General features: G+C 39.5%; 3 protein-coding genes across 6 annotated transcripts in view; 1 reads left to right on the forward strand and 2 right to left on the reverse strand.

The window, feature by feature from the left end:
• Nucleotides 1-1,483: 1,483 nt before the first annotated feature.
• LOC121881846 (syntaxin-11-like) lies at nucleotides 1,484-4,628 on the reverse strand. Its single transcript, XM_042389591.1, has 2 exons — nucleotides 4,251-4,628; nucleotides 1,484-2,800 (listed from the first exon to the last, which is right to left on the reverse strand). The coding sequence occupies exon 2, from the start codon at nucleotides 2,793-2,795 to the stop codon at nucleotides 1,893-1,895; it is 903 nt and encodes a 300-aa protein (XP_042245525.1). The 5' UTR covers nucleotides 2,796-2,800; nucleotides 4,251-4,628; the 3' UTR covers nucleotides 1,484-1,892.
• Nucleotides 4,629-4,954: 326 nt separating this feature from the next.
• LOC121881845 (syntaxin-11-like) lies at nucleotides 4,955-9,715 on the reverse strand. Of its 2 annotated transcripts, XM_042389590.1 has the most exons (3): nucleotides 8,488-9,715; nucleotides 8,271-8,379; nucleotides 4,955-6,699 (listed from the first exon to the last, which is right to left on the reverse strand). In XM_042389590.1, the coding sequence occupies exon 3, from the start codon at nucleotides 6,690-6,692 to the stop codon at nucleotides 5,793-5,795; it is 900 nt and encodes a 299-aa protein (XP_042245524.1). In that variant the 5' UTR covers nucleotides 6,693-6,699; nucleotides 8,271-8,379; nucleotides 8,488-9,715; the 3' UTR covers nucleotides 4,955-5,792. The 2 variants fall into 2 exon arrangements, with proteins under 2 accessions (XP_042245524.1, XP_042245523.1); XM_042389589.1 differs by lacking the exons at nucleotides 8,271-8,379; nucleotides 8,488-9,715 and adding an exon at nucleotides 7,450-7,704.
• Nucleotides 9,716-9,867: 152 nt separating this feature from the next.
• The window catches only part of mthfd1l (methylenetetrahydrofolate dehydrogenase (NADP+ dependent) 1 like), a 43,814-nt gene continuing 27,218 nt past the window's right edge, over nucleotides 9,868-26,463 (forward strand). For 2 of the 3 annotated variants that reach the window (XR_006091929.1, XM_042389588.1), the window contains exons 1-19: nucleotides 9,868-10,427; nucleotides 11,458-11,542; nucleotides 11,860-11,910; nucleotides 11,993-12,046; nucleotides 12,782-12,906; nucleotides 13,686-13,786; nucleotides 15,075-15,211; nucleotides 15,751-15,862; nucleotides 16,448-16,515; nucleotides 16,632-16,729; nucleotides 16,958-17,131; nucleotides 17,371-17,507; nucleotides 18,069-18,115; nucleotides 19,497-19,604; nucleotides 19,887-19,961; nucleotides 20,725-20,827; nucleotides 22,738-22,814; nucleotides 24,107-24,247; nucleotides 24,872-24,940. Coding sequence is in view for 2 of the 3 variants with exons in the window: in XM_042389588.1 (XP_042245522.1) it covers nucleotides 10,192-10,427; nucleotides 11,458-11,542; nucleotides 11,860-11,910; nucleotides 11,993-12,046; nucleotides 12,782-12,906; nucleotides 13,686-13,786; nucleotides 15,075-15,211; nucleotides 15,751-15,862; nucleotides 16,448-16,515; nucleotides 16,632-16,729; nucleotides 16,958-17,131; nucleotides 17,371-17,507; nucleotides 18,069-18,115; nucleotides 19,497-19,604; nucleotides 19,887-19,961; nucleotides 20,725-20,827; nucleotides 22,738-22,814; nucleotides 24,107-24,247; nucleotides 24,872-24,940 (1,998 nt within the window). In the remaining variant the exon portion in view is untranslated. The remainder of the gene's footprint in view (nucleotides 10,428-11,457; nucleotides 11,543-11,859; nucleotides 11,911-11,992; nucleotides 12,047-12,781; nucleotides 12,907-13,685; nucleotides 13,787-15,074; nucleotides 15,212-15,750; nucleotides 15,863-16,447; nucleotides 16,516-16,631; nucleotides 16,730-16,957; nucleotides 17,132-17,370; nucleotides 17,508-18,068; nucleotides 18,116-19,496; nucleotides 19,605-19,886; nucleotides 19,962-20,724; nucleotides 20,828-22,737; nucleotides 22,815-24,106; nucleotides 24,248-24,871; nucleotides 24,941-26,463) is intronic. The other variant, XM_042389587.1, reaches the window with a different exon arrangement.

A 26,463-nucleotide genomic window follows, 5' to 3' on the forward strand; every position in this document is an offset into this window, starting at 1 on the left:
CAACGATACTGCGGACAGCGTGAGAAGAAAGAAATACACGAGCAGGCCCATGCTTGTCACTTAAAAACCTCCCAATTTAGATGGGTGGTTCCGTTTTGTCAAGTAGCCTACTCCGCTGTGTTGCAAACTCGTGTGAGTTTCTACAAAGAGTGCGCGCCTGCGCAGTAAAATGTATAACATGTACGTCTTAAGACGTCAAAAAATGCCCCGTAAACACGTCCATTTTGTACGTCTTAAGGCGTTTAAAACAGTGTTCATGACAATTTATATTTTCACCTTTAATTCTAAGACGTGAGGAGAGGATGCACAAACAGAAATGAGAAGAGAGGTTGAATTTCCTCTTTTTTAGTGGCTCATACTAACATTAAGAGGTTTTTTTAACCATCATTAGTGAAGAGATGGTGGACCATGCTCAAGGATTTCCTTTAGTCATTTAATCTGTTTTTATTTTAAATGAAATGCTGGATTACCAACTGGGCAAGACTGACAACTGTCCACAGTTACCTGGACCCTCAAGAGATCCCGAAAGCTCCATGTTAAATGTGTGACAATGGGGTTGTGGTGATGAAATCAATTGAAGTGTGTGGAAATATGGGGATACGACTGACATGATTACCTGATCTTGAGGCCCCTGTCTTGAAGAGAGACCCTGTGTCTTCTGTTTTGCATATTAATTTGTTTTTAATTAAATTGCCACACAGCAAACCCGGGGCCATGTAATGTGCCAGGATAAATGTAAACAGTGATTAAGAGGGGCCCAGTAATTCATGTTCCTTGCTCTAATATTTTTCCAGTATAACATAAATAAATGAGCTACATAAACTGCTGTATACTTTTCCTCCACTAAAGTAAACAGATCATCCGCTGACTTATACTCTCAGGAAGTAGTTTAGACTAGCCTTTGACAATGGATCATGGTCTATTTTCCAGTCTGACGTTATAATAGCTTGTCTGACTCATAAAGAAGGAACTTTTGTTATTCTTCTATAGATTATGTGGCATCATTTCTAACTTTTAACACCTCAAAACTTAATCTCTCTATATTTTGAGTTATACACCATCTATGTAATTTACCCTGTTCAGCCCATAATTGCAGTCCTCCATCACCAATACATCAACTTAACATTTTTATCCAAACATGCCAGTCATGAACAACACCTCTCATTATCTTTGCCTATTTCAATTTTCACTTTCTCACATTAGTGTTTATTTAATGTCTGTCTGGCTGAATTTCTTCCCACTTTCAAAATACTCAGGTAAGTTTTATGCTGAAGCACATTGCTCATTTTTTTCTGCATAGTTGTAAGTCTTCCAAATGAATATCATCTTTCACTGCTGACTTCAATATGTCAACTCTCCTTCCATCCGTACTGCTGCCCATCTCTCTCATGACCCCACTTCTTCTAAGGTGTGACCATGTGCACCACTTTCCCCCGTTCACCAACTTACTATACTGATGTTCTGGCAAGGACAAAAAACTGACTGTCGTTTACTAAATCAGTATTTATTTAGTGTCATTGAACTGCTCAAAATGTAAACTATTCCATTCAATTTAAATTTAAATCACATCAGTTTAAAATGTATAATCTCCTCCCATGAACCCACATCCACAATTAGATTAATTCTCTGATCCGAATAACAGAAAGAGTTATTTTACTGTACATCAGATTTTAGTCAGCTGGTAACTCCAAACCTTTTACAATTTCAAGCTTCACACATCAACTCTAGAAATACATCGTGAGTCTCTTATAGGCAAAACTGTTTCAGTGACATTTTGCGCTCATTAGTGTCCCTGTTCTTACACATTTATTTTTAGTTTTCCTTTTTTTCTGTACATAGATAAATGTTTATTTCCATATTAAATCATCCATAAAACTTCATCAAAACAAGTCCTAAAAGGTTTGGTTGCGTCTCCAGCAGGGTAGACAAGGGCAACAATGCTGCAAAGGATTTTTCCTCTTGTACTGAAGGGCCCTCTTGATGTGAACATTGATCTGTTCAACATATTCCTGAGTGCCACACACATTGGTCTCAATGTGATTGAGCATGTCTCCCTGCTCCTCCACCAGCACGGCCATGTGCAGGAACAAATCATGGATCACCTTCAGCCTGGCCTCCAGCTCCACCAGCTCCTTGTGTCTGCCTTTGATCTCACACAGCGCCCAGCGGGACGAGCATGCACCTCGTTTCTGCAGGCTGTCAGACAGCTCAGCCCAGCCCTCACCCCCTTTGTCTACCAGCACGTCTAGTTGGTCATCAGTGATTTCAGTCCCCATAATGGAGGCCTGCCTCTGGATTCGCCCCCGACACGTCTTCCTCTGCATTTCCTCGGCCATGTTGTAGTCACCCATGGCATCATGGAAGGCACGGGTGAGTGTGTCGTACTGAACACGGGCGATGCGGCCAACAGCAGAGTGAGGACCTTCCTTCTCCTCCAGCTGCTTGCTCTCTGTACCCAGAGCCTGGAGGCGAGCGTACACAGCCTCCCCGCGTTGCTGGATCCCCTTGGCGATAGAGTCAGAGTCCTTTTTGAGTAGGGTGAGGCGGCGGACAGAGGTGCCAAAGCGTTCATTGTGGGCACTCAGACGCTCCACCTCTAAGCGGAGCAAGGAGATCTCCTTGCGTATAGAGTGGGCCTTGTCAAGGATGCTGTCAATATCTGGGGAGTTCCCAAACACTACCGCCTCTTGAGACAGAGACACCTTGTTTTCGTCATACTCAAGTCCACAAAACTCTGGCTCGTAGTCCACCCCCTCCTCATGAATGGTCTGCAGCCTCTCAAGCATGTCCCGCATTCTGCCTGAGAGACACAAGATGTTGGTTATTGTACTGACCGCTTGTATAGCTTTTGGTGTGATGTACAATGGTATTCCCTTCAGTTTTGGAAGAGCCTTCCCCTCAGTGTGAGATCGGCAGACTCCACTGCAGCTTTTAAATGCCTCTTTTACAAAATGGCCTACACTTAACAATGTTTTCCTTTTTTATTATGGTATCACTTTCATATTTCCTCTTTATATTACTACTTTATGGTGTCATTAAAAATTTCAAATTGTGCTTGTTTTAGTATCGTCATTTTAGTGTTTTTATATGCATTTCTATATATTTTGCACTTTTTTCTGTTTTATATTCAAGAGTTTGTCCTTTTATTGGTATTCTATCTGCTTTATATGAGTTCATCTCTTATATTTGCATCTTATTTGTTTATATATGTGGTTATTTCTTTTACTTCACCTGCTTTATGAGTTTATTTCTTTTATCCACATTTTACATATTTATATATCAACTTATTTCTTTCATCTGTTTATAGGCTCAGTGCTGCTTGATATATGTGCTCTCATGTTCCTAATATTTAATGTCATACACAGAGTTCTTACAAGGGTTTCTGATTTTTTAATTTTTGTTCCATAAATCCTGTAAATCTGGAAAATACTTTATACTTAAGCTTGAAAAGTGCTATATAAATGAAAATATAGTTTAAGTGAAGTTGTCATGAGGATTAAATAGATCAAATATATAATTCAAAGTTAATATCACATACATTCTACTGTACATGTTGGGTTGTCAGCACCCTCAGTACAATGCTTCCCATAAAAGTTGAATAGAGAATTTGCCATTAAACACTGAGTCATGGTGACGGAGCTGAAAATATACACGCTTCTGGGTGAATGTATGAACGAGTTCATAGGAAAACTACAAAACACACACAAAAGCTTGTACGTCAATAGTCCTGCAAGTGATACACACAATAGTGAGTTTATCTACAGTGGGTGTTCTTTTTGTTGTGGTGAGACAGCTCGTTGGAATGTCTCCATTTAAACCAGGAACAAGGAAGACACTTTAAAAATAGACATTTCCTTTAAAACGCTGATTTATGGTAAAATAAGAATGATATGCAATCAATACACAGCTACATAGTTTCCAGTATATTCGCTTTGTCAACCTAATGCTGCATAAAACTTTCAAAACTGTGGTGTCTGCCTAAATTTCTGCCGCTGATACTCTTTTACAGAAAATCAATTTCCTCATACCATATTAGTGAAAACTCAAGAAACTATTTCAAGAGCTGCTTCAGTATATGATATAAACATATAAATATCCTCTTTTTAATGACCATCTAGTCAATCGTTCCAAACTGCAAAGTCTAGCACTAATTAAGTCGACAGGAGTCCTATCAATTATCCAATTGTGTCCATGTGCCTCTGCTACAACAGTACTAAGTACAATTCAACTGCCAAATTAAAGTATCTTACCTTTTCTGACTGGCTCCCCACAATATCAGAAAGCAAGTAAAACCCCTCAACGAGTGTCACTCTGATTTATTTAGTCCAAGGAGCTTGAGAGCATCTTTTCATTCCCCTAGAAGGAACCTGCCTGTCTGCTCTATGCTCAGCGTGTGTGACTGCCGGCCCTCCCCAGGTGACAAACATGAGTCTTCCCACTGCAAAAAAGAATACTTCCTCTAAGGGAGATGCTTATCATTTGGTCTAGTTTCTGTTTACCTCAGGGAAGAAAAGACTGGGTTGAAATGTAAAAATGTAAAATGACATATCTTTCAAGAAATGTAATGAGGAAATCTGAGGACTGACTTAATTGTTACTGGACTGGAACTAATAGGGAACATGCTGCACTTGTGTTTGTGGAGTGATGACACCTGTGTGTTGGGTGTGTGTGGATGTATGTCATGCATGCCATTAGGGGTGGTGGGGGGGCTTGGATCATTCAGGGGTCACAGAGCTACACAGGGAACCTAGAACATGTCAGGTAATGTAAATATTTATTATGTCAAAACTGTTATTTAGCTTTTGTCAAGAGGCCCAACATTTCTAGTAGTGCCCCTAGTGTTTGTGAGTGAGAACTTGATGAACGTGTTGATGTATACCCAATAATAAATCTTAACATGTCTTTATTGTTGATACAGATTTCATGTTTAAAGAAGAATAAACCCACACTCAGGTTGTATTTTAATATAATTATTTATGTAATATACAAGACATCACAGAGGAAAGGTAGACAATAGAAAGGTATCATTATACATGAAGTCATAACATGATAAATCCTAGTAAAACAGCTGTTGCTCAAAAGAGATGCTGAATATGAGGAATTAATGTGGGAGTATAGTGCAATTTTTGGTGAACACAGACCAGCTAGTTACATAAAAATGCAGAAAATATTAACAATTAAACATTTCTAAAATATTTTCAGACTCATGTTAAATATGTTTGATGTCCATTGACAAATTATTTGATCTGTGTTACCTCATCAAACAAGGAAAATAATTTTTACTAAAATGTTGTGATTCAACTTGCATATAGTAACATATCATTGGAGTTTATTAGATATACGAAAATATTTCTTACAGTCATTGCATTGTGTTATTTGTTAAATCCCTTCCATGTGGAAACTCTGCAGGCTTAAAAATATGAAAAATATTTTCAAATACTCTTTGTTTCAGGACTGCATCATACCTCATGGGGGGACTGAATTCTGGGTCGAGATACCTGTCCCAAACCTTTCATACAGAAATTTTGACATCAATGGATTATTTAAATATAATTTTTAAAAATTTTACTCTAGTATTTTTGTTTCTCAATAAAAACACCTTTCTATTAAACCTTTATTTAACTTCCTGGAAAAAATGTTAATATGCAATAGCTCTGCGGGTCATGTTGTGACAATAAGAACTATGTGCTAATGACACATTCAGAAAATGTTTAATGTCCTTAGGATGCCGTACTTTTCTTTTTCAAGACTACATATTTTGCCATTCCTCAACCCAACCCTGTACTCTAAAGTCATTGGTTGAAGCATGGGAAGCAACTGCAAAACATCCTCTTGAAGGGGTTGTTCTTGTCATGACGTTTGGCCCTGCCTAGTTTGACAAGGGCTTCCTGTATGTTTTCATCAGTTTTCTGTATGTTGGTTTGGATGGTGGTCAACATGGGGCCCTGCTCCTCTACCAGCAGGGCGATATCCAGGAAAATCTCATGGATGCCACTAATACGGGCCTCCAGGTCCACCAACTCCTGGTGACGTTTCTCAATCTGGGACAAAGCTGATCGAGCCGTTTTCCCTTCACTCACAACGTTGTCAGTAAAGATGTTCCACCGGCCTGTCTCAATCATCTCCTCCACCTCCTCACCCGTCACCTCACGCCCCACTATCTCCATTTGCCTCTGGATCTGGATTTTACAGTTCTCCCGATGGCTCATCTCAGCCTCATTGTAGTCAAACATGGCATCGCGGAAACCATTGCTGAGGCAAGCATACTGGGTTCTGGCTACGCGTGTGATGGCAGAATTTGAGCCGTGCACTTCTTCTAGCTTGTGGGCCGTACCTTCCATGTCCCGCAGACGTGACAACACGCCCTCTGCCCGAGCCTTTATATCAGCACCAATGACGTTAGAGTCTCTTTTGATAGTGCTCATGGTGGTGACGCTATGGAGCATACGAGAGTTCTGCTCATGAAGCCTTTTAACCTCAAGGCGAATAAGCTGGATCTCCCTGTGGATATTTTGTGACTGGTCAAAGATCTCCACCAGAGCAGGGCTGTTGTCGAACACGACCGCCTCATGGGGCAACTCCTCCTCCAGGTCCACGTTGCTGAAGGTGTCTGAAACAGTGGACTCCGCATACTCCATTGGCTCCACATGGCCGTTGGACATTTCCTGCAGGTGGCTCAGTCTGTCCCTCATGGTTGGGCTGGAGAACAGAAAGAGGATACAAATGTCAAGATATTTATCCTTCCTTGTCTAACACACATTCATAAAAATTGATCAGTAAAGTGGGCTGACTTTAAAGGACAAAACAATCCTTTAATTTACAGTGTTAAACACAGTCAGTGTCTCTTAAGCTGTCATGCCTAGGGCTGGCTATTGGTACTCAATACCTTTATGGTATTGACGGAAATAACCCAGTACCAAGTAGTATTGAAACTTCTCCAGTCAAAGGATACCTGCTTTTGATCCTTTTTGTACCTAGATCTAGAAAAAAAACACTATTTGTATGGCATTGCTCACAGCCAATCACCTCAAGTGTTATTCAATTTAATGCAACGTGTGATTGGGTCACTACCACAGCAGCTACAACCCATAAAGTTTGTGGTGATAATACTTCATTGTACAGTTTTGTACAGTTATTTAATAAATGTTTAAATAACTTGAACACTTTCAAAATGTATTTGTGTAAAAATCGTTTGGATGGGGAGGAGTGGTGACATTTTACGCAACTGAATGCTTCCATTCACATGATGGATATTGAATGATGTAGAAAAAAGAAAGGTATCGAATGAGGTACTCTATAGGTATTACTTTGAGGTTACTGGTATTGGTACTGGTAACGATACCCAGCCCTAGTCATGCCTGCTTAAATGCCTTTTTCCTTCTTCCCTCCCAGCACCCTGCACTGGCCTAACAGGTTCTCAAGAGAATAGTTAAAGGTGTTGTTCCTCACCAAACAAGTTCTTTTAACTTGTTATCTGTTTGACGTCTTTGTCCAGACATTCATTTTGACTTTTAAATCTAAATGGGGCATCAGATTCTGCAGATAATGCACATCAGATACAGAAATATTTCAACATTTTGATGAGTGCTCTAAAAACATTTTCTGTGTGAAATATAGAAGCCAATTTTAAAATTCTAAGGCATTCAAATGCTACAAGTGCAAAAGTTCCTGTACTTCAGGCCCTGCTACCAGATATTGACATTGTCTTGTCCTGCTTTCAGTGTTGAAATCTAGAGGATAAAATATTGAAATTATAAAATACTGAAACATAGATGTCGACTTCAGTGTCCCTTGTTATCAAGTTTGATATCATCATATAAAACTACGGCAATAATTGACTCAATACCCCTGAAAAACAGTCTTTGATTGTATGACTTAAGGTTATCTGCAACTTCTGTTTCTCATGATTAAAATATTTTAAAAGTAATGGTAACAGGCTACATCCAGACATTTAGTGGCTTCCTACACTTGAAGCTTTATGAGGTAAATTCATGGTTTCAACAACATAAATCCACATAATGTTATTTTGACAATAGCTTTTAAAAGAATGCCTTTTTAAAAAAAAAATGTAGGCCTAAATTTGTATATGGGCCTAAGGCTTTTGTCTTCTGAGTAGCTGTCACCAAACAAATCTCACAATACACCCACATTTTATGATACACCCCAACATACACTGGGTATAAAGGCTAATAATTTTTCTACAATATCGCCAGTTTGCCGGATTTTCTCCATTTCATGCAAGATTGCAGCACTTAAGAAAAGCACCTTACCTGTTTTGCTGTAATCTAAACAGAACATAAATCAAACTGCTTGCTTTAATGTGAGGTGGTTTGGCAGCAGCAGAAGCATCTTCTCACTTCTGAAGTCGACTGGTCCGGGCTGTGAGAAAAATAACAATGGGGCTTCACATGAGTAACGCGGCTATCTATAGAGCTAAAACTGGTATTCGACTTTGGTTTTTTGTTAGGGTGACAGATTGCGCCACACCATGCGCCGGTGAAGATGTGACTCAGGAATGAAGCCCGGTCGGTTTGGCCCTTTTGCAGTGACGCTGCATCTCAGGAGCGTCAAATGGATAAAGACGGACAAGGTGTGAACAGCTAGAGTACATGAACCAAGTGAGTGCCAGGCTGAAATTGTAAGCCTCTTTCCAGAGTAAAACATGGCAGAATTGTTTGAAATTATATATGGGAGCCCAGAACATGTGGCACGGGGTCCATCACACTTATCTATCATTTAATCTTTTCAGTCACCAGCAACTGTGCCAGCATCTTGAAACGCAGTCGTTGGTGAAGGATTTATTTATGAGTTTTGATGGCAATGATGGCTGATGGTCCTGGGGGAGGCGACACAGCCGGGCCTGTGTGGAGATAGACTGACGTCAAGACTTTCCTAACCGAGCCCAAATGACTTCCACATGTACTTATGTGTGTACGTGTATGTGACATGAGAGAGGAAAACAGACATATCTTGATATTACCAGTCTCCTGTGGGTAGCCTATGTCCCTGATTATATTCATTATATCACACCGTTACTGTCTTTGGCCCACATGACTTTTTAAGTACAAGCTTTTAATATTATCACAGAAAAGCACATTTTAAATGAGCTGTTCCTTGCCTTAAGATTAATGCATCAGTTAGTATTTTACATAATGTTTGTGACATGTAGATTCAGCCCCTTTTCATAAGGCTACTTCGATCACAGCAGGAAAGTTACGTAAAGTAGGGTCCAAAAGTCTGCTATTGATCACATGCTATTGATTCCAGCGTTTTAAGCACAGCTCTAAAATGATCAGTTAAGAGTTTTGCAAAATATTGGAATATCCCAGATGCACCCTTTTCCAATACGAGTTCCAAGGTGATTCTACTTAAGCTGAGACATAATTTAATTTCGTGTTATTTAGGTTACATTATCACATTAGGACGTGCAAGTTTTTCAGTGCCAAAGTACCTATCTACAATGTTGCCTATTTTCAGTGGAAACATAACCGATAGGCTTTATGAAGGTAGTAAAAACCATATTTTCTTTGATGTCAGTTCATTCTTTAGTGGATCCACAGACACTCTGGACCCCCACGTCCTAGGTTGACCCCCTCTCTCTTTTCTGGGTCAATATAGCACGTGGACGCGCGTGCTCGCAACAGCAAGCTACTTGTGAGGCTGCTGCTTTCAAGTGTTCCTCGGACTAACCTAGTGTTCTCGTACTTTGATGATAATAAAAAAGATTCTGTGACAAAATGTTCCAGTGATCTTTTAAAAAGTTTAGCAACAGTGCTCTAGCAGTAGAACAGACTGTACACACTACTATGTGGTCCCTATATACATACAATTGATATTGAAATTGATTCAGTATCGAATTCTGCTGTTCAATATGTGCATTGACATATAAACTGTGACATGTTTTCCACGCCCTGACCGTCACACATTTGGCTCGTGTTATTATAAATAGGCCTTCGCGTTTTTGTGAGATTTGCCATATTCAGGGGTTTTTCACCTGTACCGAGCTCATAATTTTCAAATTTCCGACAGCCCCTGAATGCAGCGTACATCCATCAGGACCCTGTGTGTCGCCACCTCAACACAACTTTCTTTTTGTTCTTTTCGGGGGTTGACTTCCACGCCGGCTGCCGCAAGAGAACAAACAGAAGCTGAATTTATAAGCTAAGATTAAAAACCTAAAAAGAAACGACCATGAACTCGTCCATCATTCGCAGTGCTTGTGGCAGTCTACGGATACACCAAGCCCGTCCAGGAAGCAGGGTGAGCGGCTTGTCGCGGAGATGCCCGCCGGTCGGTGCTGCCAACGGCCGGTTGATCCTCCGAGCAGCGAGCGCTACAACCAGCAGCGGCACCAGCCCGAAATTTGCCGTCAACTTTGGGAAACGATCCCAGAAGGAAGATGGGTTGGAGTGCGACAGTTCTTTGAGGTAAGGAGGAAATGTGTACTCCAAACCTTGGACATCCCTCAGTTGCTGTTGTCTTGTGTATTAATGATTTTCTAACGAATAAAGACATAGTTTAGTGGTATTTTGCTGAAATGATAAGCTAACTGGTGTTCGTCGGTATTTCCTGTCTCACCGGCGTTTTGGCTAGCAGCCACTTTCGCACGTGTAGTCGATTATCATCAGAAGGTCTCAAGCCAGCTGATGTAACTTTGCTCCTTTGTTGCCAAACACACGATGCTAAAATGTGCATATGGAATAAAGCTAATAACCCAGTGTGAGTGAATGGGCGATGCTGGAAAGCTTCACTGTGAGGCTATGTAATTTGTAAAATCTCCAACATCACCGTATATGCATGTAGATAGGCCTTTTTGTATGGTTTCTACTGTATGTGATTGTCTAAATGTTTAAATAATAGACTACCGTGCGGAATATAGTGAATTGAATGATTGATCATAATAAACTAGTGGTGGAGTATGTTTACATTACCCCCAATAAGTATAATAGGAATCTCCATTTGTTAACTTTATATGAATGTTTGCTTTGGTTCCAGTCTCTGTCCCCTTTCCTTCTGTTGTGTTTGAAACATTCAAGTTTGTAAATTTAAAAAAATAAATGGCTTTACTTTTGCCCGTGACACTGGCATTGTGTTGCTTCCTTTCCTAGAATGTTTCTGGGTTGTGACTCATTTGTTCTCGTCTGTAAGTAGTATCCTGCTGCAAAAAATTGCCCAAATCATGCTTTTATGTCAAGCAAAGTGAGAAGGGTTAAGTCATACTTTCTGTTTAACAGTGTCACACTTCCTCACAGACAACCACACATCCTCAGTATTAGCAGTTTTGTTCTAAAGCTTGTTTTTAGCAACATGTTTTCATTTAGGAGTCCCTTGACCAAAGTCTTGTTGCAATGTATATCGATGGTGTTTGACATGAATATATATTTTGAAGCCATGTGCAATAAGTGTGGACTTAAATGATTGAATGAACATTGGTGACCAGTTTATTTTCTCTCATAGGGAAGTGGTTCAGAGCACCAAGGAAGCACTGGTGGCTCTGCAGAGAAGAAATCCTGCAATCCAACCAGTGCTAGCCATTATACAGGTATGTAAGCAAAAACAATACAAAAGCAATGTGTGGGATTTATAATTCCTGTTGAAAGATGCAAGACTAGGTGAAGACATTCTCTGGGTTACAAGTTTCTTGCATCTTTTCTTCGAAACACAGAAAAAAACAGTATAAAGCCAATGAGTGAATTTATCTTGGGGGGGGAAAAGCTGTGACATGAAAACAACTTTGCCTTAATAAACCTTTGACCTTAAGCTTGTCTGTTTCTACTGAAGCCATTGAACATTCCTGTAGTAAGAGGTTTGTGTGTGTGTGTGTGTGTTTTTTCTCATTGTGCTAATTTGATCTCAAAGGCAGGTGAAGATGACAGCTTGTTGGAGAACAATAAGAAAATGGCAGGAAAGGTAATTTTGCTCACTTTGTCCCTTTTCACAAATCTACACGACAATTGCAGCTGTTGACCCTCTGCTTAATGTATGTCCACAGATCGGCTTGAACATCACTCAGATTTGCCTGGCAAAGGATTGCAGTGAAGATGAAGTGAGTGAAACTTATAACTCAGAAACTTTGTAATATCCCCCAGCGCCTTAAGATCTGCCCGGGCAAACTGTTCTAACCTTTCCACATTGTTTAGCAAGTCAGTGCATGCTTTACCATTCCCTTAGTTATTTGTTTGTGCAGCACGTGATTGGAGTGTCATGGTAATCACAGCCTAAAACAAGCTTAATTTAATTAAAACATTACTTATCTGTAAGTTAGTATTTCTCCAATGTTACATGACTAATCTTTGATTCCCTAATTGATTTAGGCACTCCTTAGGTTCTGATTTTATCAGTTTTTCACCTCATGTCTTTTCCAACATTATATAATTAGGAATGGGAGGCAACTTCTCAGCTGTGACTCTCTCTCAGCTGAAGGCCGACTCTTCTTCCATACTGAAAGAAGGAATTCCTGGGAATAGCTCAGGAATTTCTCAACTGACAGTAAATGATTAACATCCAAATTCCTGTCCTTGTAGCACTCTGCTGCTCTACTGATCTACTGCTCTACTTTCACACATCTTTGGTCTATTATGTTTTTAATAAAAAATGTTTTCACTTCCTCCTTCTCTTTTCTTCCTCTTTAAGACTACCATCTTTTTTCCTCGCTCAGTCAGTAGCAGTGAGTTTGACATTGCTACTTACTAATGCAACTGTGGCTGTTCAATACCTCCATATTTTAGCAACATTTTTCATCTGTGTGTGTGTGTCTCTTTGTCTTTGTGTTTGCATGTAGATTATAGAGGAGGTGTTGAAGCTGAATGAGGACCCCAGGGTGCACGGTGTCTACCTCCACCTCCCCCCCGCTTCCCTCACTAATCGAGTACTCAACACACTCAAACCTGAGAAGGATGTAGACGGGTAAAACCCTGCAGATGCAGATATATTTGGTTATATATAGAATAGTTGCAATTAAAGCTAGTAGTAGTTTTTAATTTAAGTTTTAAATTCTCACATAGAAAGACATAATAGTCTCCCCCAAGTAGCACATTTTGTACTGTTTAGGGTTCTTTCACTTAGACATTTTTTCCTTTTTGAGTGTTTTTCCTTAATTGATAGGTATGCCCTTCTTTCATGTGTCAGCAGTAGACATTTTGAGGTAGGTATAGAGCTTCAGTGGTGCATGTTTCTCTGTCCCAACAGAGATAAATGCATTTACTCACGTGGTGTGTCAGATTGGACCCAAATCAGAAAGTGCTGCACAGAATTAAGACTGAGTAAAAGTGAATGAGAAAATTAGTGAGACACCCTTCACAATCTTCAAAAATTGAATAGAATAGGTTCAGTAGAGGACAAATTCATAAAAAATAGTTTAGGTTGTCATATAAAACACTGAGATACATAATGTTTTTGTTTGACTGTAACAAGTTACTTTGCTTTTAGTTGTTTGACAAAAAAATGTTTGTCAGTAACATTTCAACTTATCATAGACCTCCAATCATGAAGACTACTGTAGTATATTTCTTACTGTACTTTAAAATGTTACTTGTCAGTGTTAGTTTTTACTCTGTAACATTTAAATGTTGCGTGCCTGATGTACGTAAAACAAAACATTAATCAGTTAAACTGAGAATGGCTGTGCTGCAAATGGCAAAAATGCAGTAAATTGTATATTTATGGTCGTTTTTGTCTTTAAATAGGATATCATACTTGAATATGGGCCGTCTGGTCCAAGGAGACCTGAACAAAGGCTTTGTGCCTCCTATAGCCAGCGCTGTCGTGGATCTGCTGGAGAAACATGGTGAGTTTCTTAGAAGGGACATCTGTCCCAAGTTCAGTAGTTACTAAGTATTGTAGGTACTATTGTAACTTGTGAAAATGATATAACATATAAAAGGTATGATAAATAAGCTAACTGTACACTTTGACACATACAGTAGCTGTAACAATACTCACATTTGCCTCTAAGGGGACTGTAGCTGATAAAATGAATGAGTAAGTTTGATTAATGTAAACAGCATTAGTTGCACTAATGATAAGTATTATTGTGCCACACCAAAACCCACTCATTATCAATTTTATTAGCTGCAGCTGTTACAGATGGCTAGTATAAACTAATTGTAGTTTATGTTTTTTAGTAGGTAATACATTCACGCCTGACAAAGACCAAATTAAATGTATTCTAATACCAGAGTAAATACTGACATGGGAAGATAAAATACCTATTCATTCTATACTTACCAACAAGTTTAGTTTAGTCTACGGTTTGATGTCTGTCTTTAACCGTAATGTGCTTTGTTTTGTACTTGTGGATGTTTTGTGTGTCTGACAATTGCCACAGACACACAAGGAATCTCCAAAAGGATAATAAAATAAAACTAAATTATAAAGTTTAGACCACTGTATGTACTAATTTTCACACGTTTTTGACAGTCGGTATAAAATAAATTCATGTATTTTGCTGTTTTACATTAACAGAAAATTATGCTAGACATGTTAACGAATGCCAAGCAATCTGCAACTTTAGAAAAACCTTTTGTTCAAATTTCATAAATTCAAGAAAAAGCAAGCAAATATTTTTCAAAAGATTTTGTACTTTGTTTAATTTCTTCCAGTATGGACACGCTATATGCTTTATTACAACAAGCTGGTGTGTGAAAATGTCATGACATCAGTGGGAGTGTTGGGCTAACATGCTCACAGCTTTTATGATACATTTTAGGAGTTTTATACATCTGATACTTCAGTGCACCAGAAAGAGTTTGGCATTAGGACTTAGTAGTAGATGGCTGACTCACTCTGCTGACTCACCAGGCTACCTTCAGGAGTCACAGCCTGGGGTTCAGAGGGTAGGGGTGAAAGGTCAGCTGTACATAGGGTCATGGTTATTCTCAGTATCCCGGATACAACTAGTAGAGGTTTAATATGTCATGCAAAGTCCATATGGTCAGTATTTGAAAACAGACTATATGGGCTGTAATTGATATGTGGACCACGTTGATTCTGACAGTTGGGTTTCTCATCTTGCAATAAGGCCCTTGATAAATGGAGAAGGTATGTGCTAATGTTGAATTAAAACTTTTTAACAGATGCTCCCATGGAAGGAAGAACAGTGTTGATGATTGGAGCTGAAGGACCCCTTGGGGTGGCCCTGCAGTTCCTGATAGAGAGAAGTGGAATGGTGGCGCTCAAAAGTCATTGGAGTCTCAAGAACCTACAGAGCCAGGTGTGTCTTAAAATTAAATCATTACACACATGCTTTTTTTCTCTCATCACTTCTCCTAAAACATATTTGATATGTATCTGTTAAAAGCTTGTTGTTTGGTCCTTGAAGGAGCAAAGTGTTTATGGTCAGTTTGAAGGGTTTTTTTTTGTTTGTTTTTTTGGCTTTGAGTGTGTTTTGGGAGCCTTACCGCATTGTTTATAACTGAAAAATCTTAATCCTCTTTCTGTGCTCTGTAGACTCAACCACCTGTTGTCATTATTCAGTTATGTGCAGTTTTACTGTCTGGCCACATGGGGTCAGTTTCTGCTTTTTCAAATGCTAAGTCATAAAATGTGATCGGTTGTAACAGAGCTGGTAAAAAGCTTGTAACATTTATGCTAAGAGAAAGCTATAAAAAATTCTGATCAGTCCCACTTTTCTTTTTCGTGCTTTTTCACATCTTTTCCTTAAACCTTTATATTAATCCTCTTTTTTTGAATTTTTCATTTTTTTTCTATTTTATATTCTACTTTATTTCTTCTACTTTCTTCATTTCTCAGGTGATGCAGGCTGATGCTGTAGTCCTATTAGGCACAGAGAATATTGATATCCCACCCACCTGGGTCAGGCCAGGGGCTGCCGTCATCCGCTGTGAGTCCACCTTGGAGACAGGTATTGAGGAATACTGGAATAGTCATTATAAGGCCGTTTACAAATGATCACTGACAGAATTGCTCTGCACTTGCTTAAGCCATTGTTTTTTGTTGTGAAATACAGATGATACTTTACCTTGTGGCACTGCTACCTTGGGCATTGTGTGCTGCTTTTAAATTTTGTCACCACACAAATGATTTGAACCTCAGTCCTGTTTGATGCTAACCTTTTTAAAGTGCATGAAGTGAGACTGACCAACAAGCTTAAACATGGAGAATGGGTCTTCCAGACATATATGGTAATAGTCCAATCTGTTGGCTTTTTTCCCCCAATGTAACAGTTTTTCTTTAGAAATCATATAATGACGTATCGCCATTGAGTTTGGCTCTCACCAGTGAACAGCTCAGACAGCCAGCATGTAAAGACAGCCTTAGGAAGCAGTACAACTCTTGTGGATGTGAGGTTAAATGTATGTAGGCTTGAAGTAACTCACAGCATGTGTCCTCTGTTTTTCTTATACTCTGTATTCTGGCCGACCGCTGTTTAATATAGATATGCATGTTTTTAGTCAACATGAGCATTAACCTTTGTTTTTTGTCTTAGATGAACATGCCACTGAGATGTCTTCAAAATCTGGGTTGGGATACCTCACAGCGGCTTACAGAATACAGGTGCAACAATTTGTATTTCAGTATGTACCAACCTTGTTTGTTGACCCAGTTGCTACTGTATTCTGCCTTCACTGTTCTCAAACTTGTTTCGTCTGTTTCTCCTTTTTGTCTACCAGAATGTGGTGCGTAGTAGCAGTTGGTGGCTCCAGGAGCAGCAGTACCGACCCTGGCGGTTGCGCAGCCTCAAACTGCAGCCCCTGACACCAGTACCAAGGTATAGAGCAGTTATGTCAGAAACACTCTGAATCTGTGATAGACTATGAGAAATTAAGCTAAATCTGCAAGTACACAAGAGTCTTTTCTTGTGTCTTGCTAATCTAAGTTGCATGTACATCATAAAAATTATGTGAACAGGGTTGAATATTATTGTGTAAAAGACATATGTGACCCTTTAGAAATAACTGTATATAAATGACTTGTCATGTTTTCTCTTCTTTGTCAGTGACATAGAGATTTCCAGAGCCCAGACGCCAAAGCCAGTGGACCAACTGGCTGAGGAGATAGGTTTGCTGCCAGAAGAGCTCGAAGCCTATGGCAGGAGCAAAGCAAAGGTCCGCCTCTCCCTGTTAGACCGCCTCCACACACAGCCTGATGGGAAATATATATTGGTTGCTGGGTGAGTTTTACTTAATCATTCACTGAATCTTTTTTTTCTTAATTATTTATTCCTTCAGTGCTCCCTAATGCTGGTGTTTGTGATGTAAATTAAGTGATCCTTTTGATTCGTGGTTTGATGGTTTAGTTTGTAATTCATATGTATCAATTGCTTGGCTTCACACTAATTGTGATGACATGAATGCACATAAACCAAAAAAATGTAAAATTCAAACATTTTGTGTATGTCTCCTGTTATAGTATAACTCCAACCCCACTTGGCGAAGGTAAAAGCACAGTGACAATCGGCTTAGTCCAAGCCCTGTCTGCCCACCTTAAGCTCAACTCCTTCGCCTGTCTCCGACAGCCCTCCCAGGGACCCACCTTTGGGGTTAAAGGTCAGTAATTGATACCTAGGTCCATACATGACATGTCCTATCTGAAAAATGTGCTTTCACTGTGAATTTGCCTCCAATACAATAAACTATTATCTTGATGATAAGCATTATGAGAACTTTTTTGAGATACTGAATAAAGATATTTTGTTGCTCTGTTTTTCAAAAATTTAAATGTTATCCTCAAAAAAGCAATTTTCTTAGAAAAGCGTTACTATGAATAACAACTTACATTCTTTAAGGAGTTGTATTTTCATTACATTCAACTGATTTCAATTCTAAGTGGTGGATATTATTTTGGTATGAAATTTCCAATTTTGTTTTGCTTCCCATTGAATACATTGAGTGAGATTTGGCCAGTCAGGCAACCAAAGCAGCAGTTTGGAATGTATCAAGTAACTGTGATAAGCTATTTTTGTCAGCGTGAGGCTAGCATTTCATACCCTGCTACATTTTGTGTCTGGGTGGAGAGGTTCACTTAGAGTCCAGCACACAGCACCCCTCCTTTGTGTGTCCCTGTCCCGTTGTCTGCCTCTGACTGTGCTGCCTCTTCTTTGTGCCTAGGGGGAGCTGCAGGAGGGGGATATGCCCAGGTCATCCCTATGGAGGAGGTAAGACACACAGACAGACTCTCAGTGCTCCCCAGCAGGACTAGCGTTAGCTTCAAAGACCTGAAGTGCACAAAAATACACACATGCATGCAGTGTTGGACACAGACTAATGAAAATGTTGGTGATTACAAGAGTTACATCCAAATATATTCTTTTCAGTAGAAAGCTCATATTCATTCTGTTGCTTTGCATCTTTTCACTGTGCAGGACTGCCTTCTTTTGGCATAACATTGTTTCCGGACAACGCGGGTCAGCACTTAGCAAAGCCTTTTAGGACTAATTAGAGTACACCATATGATGATGATGATAGGTCAGATTTTTTTTTGAGTGGCAGTGCATTTTGCACCCCTCATCTTTTACTCAGTTTACAGCTCGCGCATTGCACAGAGGAACAGAAGTCTACTGAGCTAGCTGCTTTTAACGTAGGTTAAGATAAAAACCATGATGAAACAAAGCAGTTTGCTGAAGTTTGTCACAAAAAGACATCATGAGGAGCAGGAGGAAGAGAATTCAGCTCAAGTTCAGCCATCATTCTCAACCCAGACATCTAACTCACTCCTGTGCCAGTTTCTCCTTAACAAGTGCCAAGTATTAACGACACGTACGTGGCTGCTAATTCAGCCCTCTCCCCATCAGCAGCAGCATGTGACTTAGCACATGGTTCTCTCAATAATGAGAACTGACTGAATCATTGGACTATAATGAAATAATTTAAATGTTCAACACCAAGCCCCGTTGTCTCCTGCTGTAATCATCAGAAGTAAACCAATTTAGAAGCAGTTCAGAATTTATTAAGTATGACTGGTCTTGGTTTTGGACAGGCTAGGCCCACCTGATTGTCTCTGTGCCCGCACTGTGATTCCTGCCAAGCTACTTGCTTACAAGGAGCTGTCTCTACGTCTAGACAGGCTCCATTCATTTGGCAGTATGCACTCAAATTAGCTCTATTGCCCAGTTTAGAACATTTTTTATAAAAGTAATCAGAAAGAAAAGCGTGCACGCGCGTGTGTGTGTGTGTGTGTGTGTGTGTTATACATGGATCTTTAAAGAAAAATAAAATGTTTTGTTTCCTTTTTGATTGAAGGGCTCATGCCAAACAGAAAGAATATTTTTCATAATATTTTAAAGACCTAGGTGACAAAGTCAAAGCTGTGGGAAGATTACAGTATTGTTGTAATCCACATAAATCATGTGATACCGAACTCTTAACCCCCATGGTTAGGAAATGGTTTCTCAGCGGGGACAGCCAAACCCACACTGTGTACCACCACATTACTGAATAGGTGTATATTTCTCTTGTGTTTAATCACTTCTCCTTCACTTTCCTGCTGTCTCTGTTTGTTCTTCCTCTTTTCTGTCTGAACCTTCACTTGCACTTCAGTTCAACCTCCATCTGACTGGTGACATTCATGCCATCACCGCAGCCAATAACCTGGTGGCAGCGGCCATCGATGCCAGGATGCTTCATGAGGCGACCCAATCAGACAAGGTGACCATATGATGAGTTTGCAAAGTAATTCTGACACCACACTTTGTAAACTGTGAAACTGTTGTTTGTCTCAGTTATATGAGAAAAGTAAATTATGAAATGTGTTACTGCACACTTAATCGTTTTTATTAAGTTACTTTCTAAATTAAATGTCAGCTATGCTTATATCTTGATATTCTGGTTATAATTGCAGAAATTAAAATTGCAGTATGCAACTGTGTATGAATTGTAATTTGTATGCATATACACACATAATCATATTTTTTGTCTTATACCTCTAAGGCCCTGTTCAATAGACTTGTCCCTTCAGTGAATGGAGTCAGAAGATTTTCACCCATCCAGATCGCCAGGCTACGTGTAAGTCTAAACACCGCAGTGCCAGAATCACTAGTGTCAACAACAGTAACCGGCCCTCAGGATTGTTGTTGAGCTCTTGTAAAAAGGACACTTTCATCCACTAGGGGACCTCAGTGAGCCTGTTTTTAAAATGTCCCCACTGATTCATCACTTTGTCCTCATCTCCAAATAGTTATGTCTTATGAAGCTCCTATCTGTTTATATGACTGTGAGTTATGCTATTTTATGTAGTGTTGATAAAGAATGCCTGATATCAAGTGTTAACAGAAAATATGCATATGGCAGATGTTACAGAGATAGAAGGGTGAAGTTGGGACAGAAGTCAACTCAGTGTTTGTCTGTCCTGTTGTATGAGGGGCTCCAGGATGAGAAGTTAAAAGGACTATAAAATATTTATTGGTCATAATTTGTAGAGTGAGAGATAAAAAGCTGTGTTTTTTTTTAAGAAGAGCACTCATAGTAAACCCTTTGAACCTGACAGTTAGTTGATTGCTTCATAGTCTTTTAATTGCTTTTTCTTTTACAGCTGCTTTAATACTGTGCGTCCAGCTAATGTGGAAATAGCAAGAAAAGTATCACTTGTAATATAAGTTGTCAGATATTCACAAAATATAAGATAAATGATTGTATCCAGCAGTAGGAGCACAGATGGGACCAAAATGTGGACACATTTGAACCAAAGCCAAAAATTGCATCCAACCATCACTTCCCTGAAACCCTTACAGAGGATCCTCTAATCTTTCTTTCTCTCTTTTGATTCCAGCGTCTTGGCATCAATAAAATAGACCCTGCATCTCTCACACCACAGGAAGTCAGCACCTTTGTCCGTCTTGACCTTGACCCTTCCCAGATCACCTGGCAGAGAGGTATCTCCAGAATTATAGGAATTCACTCTGCACATTATTTCTGGTTGAAGCTTTTACATTCAGCCTGGCTGAGAAACACTGAAGGGGAATATAACTGAATTTCAATATTTATATCTATTACTGTCTCTGCTAATCAAACTAAAACCAGACAGTTTGTATGTCTGAAACATATGATGTACTTTAATTATTGGGTCAGTGGGTTGTCATTCCTCTTCTGCTGTTGCTGCTGTGGCTTAGGAGGTAGGGCGGGTCGTCCACTAATCAGAAGGTCAGTGGTTCAATCCCTGTCTCCTCCTGTCCGCATGTCGAAGTGTCCTCAGGCAAGATACTGAACCCCACGCCAGCATTCTGTGTGGTAGCTTGCTGCCATTGGTGTGTTAGTGTGTGTGTGTGTGTGTTAGTGTGTGTGTGTGAATGGGTGAGTGAGCAGCAGAAACATTTTAAAGCTTTTTTGATACATTTTAAAGCTTTTTTTTTTTTTTACATGAAACAAGCATCCTGAAGCTTCATCTTCAACTTTACACATGTTCAAACTACAGCGAAGATGATGTTGAATCAAGTATCAATTTCTTTAAGCGTTTCACCTTGATGCTGGTGGTATGCAGGAAACATCACTGACTTTACCAGGCAGTGTGATGTTTACTGAAGTGGTTATATGGAGTTTGCAGTGTTAACCACTGATTAACTGACAGATGTTTTGAGTGGGGTAATGATTTATTTTAAAGTCAAACTGAAATTTGGAACAGAACTGAATTTCCCCTTGAAGCTGTTGACTGACATTTTAGAGCTGGCACTGTGTTGGTTGAGAGCATGATGTTTTATGTTGTTATTTCATATTTCTTGCTGACAGTTTTCCATTGACAATCAAATGGTGGTGCTTGACACAGAACACCCGGTATGATCTTTTGTAAGCAGCACGGAGACATACTCTATCAAAAGCAACATCATGGCTATCACACAAATCTAATTTACATGAAAGAAGTATCTAATTATTCCATGACTAAACAATGTCACATGAAATCTCGAATTAAGTGTATTTTCCTTTTTGATATAGTGAATTCTAAAATTAGTACTGACTGCAGAAACTTCTCTTTAATGAAAATTGGCCATGACAAAACTTCCTGGTCCTCATGTTTACATTGAATTAACACATTTTATGTAGAAGTGTTGCAGCCATCAGTCACAGGATAATAAATGAGTATGGTAGGAGTGGGAATAGCTACCTCAGTGGTAGTTGTGTTGGTTTAAAGTTGTCAGTGAGAACAACCAGGCAGCTGCTGCTATGACTGATGTGGTATTTAGTCCAGTGGCTCCAGAGGGCATTCTTAAGACACAAACCCTGGAGATTAAAAACAGATTTACCACCTAATGTTATGTGGGTGCGACTGTGTGTCTTTGTGTTCATGTAACAAGACATGTTTTTACTTCTCCTTTCATTACATCAAAGCAACATCAGGATAACGTTTGATTAACATGGTTTCCAGGCTGATTGTAACAACAGCATAGCCACATAACCGATTTCTAGCCACATTATTAGAGAACAGGCCAAGTGCTGAGTAAGTAAACTTTTACATAGCATATCCTCCATCGCGTAAGCACTTTCAGGGTGTCAACACCTACTCACAGTAAGAGATAAGAATCTCTCTTCCCGTCAGTTATTGGGTGTTCGGTGTGTGCATGTGTGTGTATGTGCGTTTGTATTTATTTAACAATGTGTGGAAATGGATTTGGTCTGTCAGGCTCAGGCTGTAAATACATCTTCTGTGTGTCTGAGGTATCAGATCAAGTTTTATTCAAAGTTTATGGTTCTTGTCTGTTATAATATCTGATGACATTTTCATGCACAAAGTAGTAGATTTTATGAAAAATAAATTTTGCAGGGAATTGAACTTTTTGTCTTTGTTTTTCAGTGGTTGATACAAACGACCGTTTTTTGAGGAAGATCACAGTAGGACAAGCAAACACCGAAAAAGGACAGATCAGAGAGGTATGCAGCGTGCCCTAACAATCATCTTTTTAAATATTTTTCAGCCACCGGCTTGCTTTATTTGTTTTTATGATAACCAAAATATGAACAAATGTATTTTCGGACTGTGGCATCTACAGCACTAGTTGTCATAAATATGTTACATTCCTGTTCATTACAAATATTTATTCATTCAGTCTAGAGTATCACAAACACTGTTGTTACTGGCTTTGCTGGTGGGCATCTTTTGCAATGCATTGTATCACTAAAATGATTCCTGTGTTTTTAGGCACTTGTACAGTGTAACCTCACTCACCAGCCCAATCTTTTTTTTTAAAATTCTTTTTCTGATGTACACACACAGACACACACATTCCCCTGCTTTCCCATCTCCTCTGCCCATGACAAACCCCAGATGTATTTCACCCACATGTCTGTAGTAATGACAGCTAAATGAAATCCTGTAAATAAACACTTCACCTCAATGGGAAGCAAGCAGGCTTAAGTGAAAGCAAATGTTTTAAGAAGGAGAAAAATGACCCACCCATCCACCCACACACACACACACACACACACACACACACCTGGAGTAGCCTCTGAGCTGGTTCAGCATATGCTTACATTTACCGCCATCAGTTCATCCATTCTGTTTCCCTTTCATTCCTCTGTCCTCCACCTTCCTCCAGTACTGGATACACTATAGCCCCTCTGGGTATTATCACTGGGAGTGGGAATAGAAATGTTGTGTTCCTTGGTGGATTAATGTGGTTTAAGTTATGTTTCTTTTTTCCATGATGTGGAATAGAGACTTCTGTGGTTTTCTGTACACTTCCCTGTGGGTAGCCCTCACTCACTTATTCATTCTTGTGTCCGTCTCTTTGTCTTTCAGTTAATTTGACATAAATTAATACAGAAAGTCACATCAGAAATTAAACAGATTTGTTTTATTTTGTCTCCAAAGGCATCATTCTAAAACAAGGCCATATCCCTTAGACATGTATCCTCTTTCCCATTAAGATAAAGCTGGTGATGCTTTGTTACTCTTTTATTTCATTTACTCTCAAAGCTACCTTCCTACAAACCATGTCTGTTCTTTACTGAGCAATCAGAAACTATTAAGAAAGAAAGAGAGTCAAACTTTCACAGAATTTCAAACCATTACAACCAGAAAACTACAGAATTTCTTTTTGTCTGTTTCATTGCTGGTAAATCGTCATTTTTTTTAGATCCAGTAGTTGCAGTTGCCACTGACCAAAAACTTCTGTTTGTTGCCTTTGTGGTTTATACTTGGTATGTATTTTCTCACACTCCAGACTGGGTTCGACATCGCAGTGGCCAGCGAGATCATGGCCATCCTGGCTCTGGCAGACAGCCTGGAGGACATGAAAAACAGACTGGCGCGCATGGTGGTGGGGACCAGCCGCTCTGGACAGCCTGTCACAGCAGAGGACCTGGTGTGTGTTACTGTGTGGTCTTTTCATTCAAGGAGTGTGGGAATTTTAACCCAGACAATCTCAGTTTATCATCGCTACATCTCAGCATTTCAACAGCAAAAGTATTGAGTGAATTCCAGTTTTAACTGGCCATAAGAATGTGTTAAATCACTTTTTGAAGATAGTTGTGCTTTACAGAATAACAAATGTAATGACAAAGCCCCTTTTTAGACATGCACCGTGTTAGAAGAAGTAGTTAAACAGAGTTTTAGCACCTCTCAGCAGATCCATCCAACAGGGTCAGCTGGCTCTGGTTTCCCACTGAGGACTGTAGCCTGTGTTGTTTCAGAGTCATAGAGGAGGCTCCCATATAAAGTTACATAAGTCTTTCTTATTAGCCAGGATGCAAAAACATCACCACACCTCTGGGCCAGCCCAGTGGAAATGAGTGTATGACTGTGTGTACGCTGTATGTATGTGTTGGTGTGTAAAGATTGCTGACAAGGCATATTTTAGGAAAGCCATTTGACCATTCTTAAGATCAGTATCAATTGTTGGTATTGGTGAGGTTTAATTTTTGTCACAGTCCTGATAACCTATCCTTATTTCCAACCACCACACTCATGTTTTCTTCCTCCCTTTCAGGGTGTGAGTGGGGCGCTGGCGGTGTTAATGAAAGATGCCATCAAGCCCACGCTGATGCAAACCCTCGAGGTGAGAGATGCACATAACCACACTTAAATAGTTGTTATCCTGCTCAACTGATTTTCCTCTGACACATATCTTGTAGAATAAATAGGTTGGCAATCCACAGGAAAGTGGAAAATGTGCACTAGACCTGCCTCTACCTCTGCTGTCAGAGACAAGAAAGAGGGAGAAAGAGTGCTCCACTGAGAGCTTTTAAAAAAGGATGATAGATTGACCTTTTTCCTGGCTCTTAATCTTAATAGCAGTTTAGCAGTGTGCAGAGGACAGGTGGAGCTCTCAGTCCAGAGGACATCTGATCCAGATTTATACAACTGTCCTAAGGAAACGTTCATTTGGGTGTGACAACGTATAACATAACTCTGCTTCTTGCAACATCTGGCTTTCATTTTGCTTTTGAGACATTACTGTTAGATAAGTGGACATGTGATCACACAGGCACATAAACAATTCTTGCATGTCCACACACACACACATACACACGTGTATATACATGAGTGGCCCTAAGCTGTCCCTGTTCTCGAGGAAAACACCCAACCCTCAAGGTGATGGATGGAGAAATTGAGAGGAGTGGAGTTTGGAGGTTTAATGGATGGAATGAACCGATAACAAACCAAACATTCAGTCTTGGTCTGCTTTCTTGATACGACACAAGTCCACTTAAAGGAAGTATGAAGTTTATAGAAGACTAGCCCATTAACTAATTTATCCACTAAGCGATGAAGATGTCATCAATCTACCCCAGGGCCGGTATCAGTTACATCCTGTGCTCGGTTGTCAATTAAATATGCCCAGAAAAATGTTATCATTGTTGGAAGATGACATTTTTATTAATAAAATCAATTTTGGGATTTATTTTAACAACTAAAGAATAAAATGTTATCAACTATTGTAGGCAACCAGTCTTGTATTCAGCTATGTACAGGTATGGTAGCTTAATAGCACATCATTTCAGCACCATATTTTATTTGAATATCAGAATCTGTTATTCGTTTGCCATTATTGTTCATAATGACATGGACTTTTTCTCAGTTTTGAGATAAAGCTTATTAGTAATTCACTCAGCATAGTGTATGGCAGTGGTTTCCCAACCTGGTGGTCAAGAGAAACTAGAGGAGTCACAAGATGATTAAATGGATGAGAAAGAAAAAAAAAAATCAGTTTGTCTTCAGGCCTCTAAAAATGCTCAAATAAAACCGTCCAATAAGGAAAAATCACTTTTTAAAACTCATGTCCTCACCGAAGCTATAACCTGTGATGTAGGGTCACCGTGACCATCCTCAGTGTTTGAGCACTGGAGGCTTCAAGTTTCCACATCACACTTACATATGACACATACTGGACCACGATTGGCTCCAAACTACTTGTGATGTCACAAATAGGCCTTTAACGGTGATTGAAGGTGAGCACAAAGAAACTTTCCCCCTTCCAAGTGAAATAACAATGAGCACAACAGTATTAAGTAGACGGGGACTCTACTTTCACTAGTAGGATCCCAACCAGTGTTGAGTAAAGTCTACTGGTTAAGTGGT

Source organism: Thunnus maccoyii, chromosome 17, assembly GCF_910596095.1.
Source record: "Thunnus maccoyii chromosome 17, fThuMac1.1, whole genome shotgun sequence".
Classification (NCBI taxonomy): domain Eukaryota; kingdom Metazoa; phylum Chordata; class Actinopteri; order Scombriformes; family Scombridae; genus Thunnus; species Thunnus maccoyii.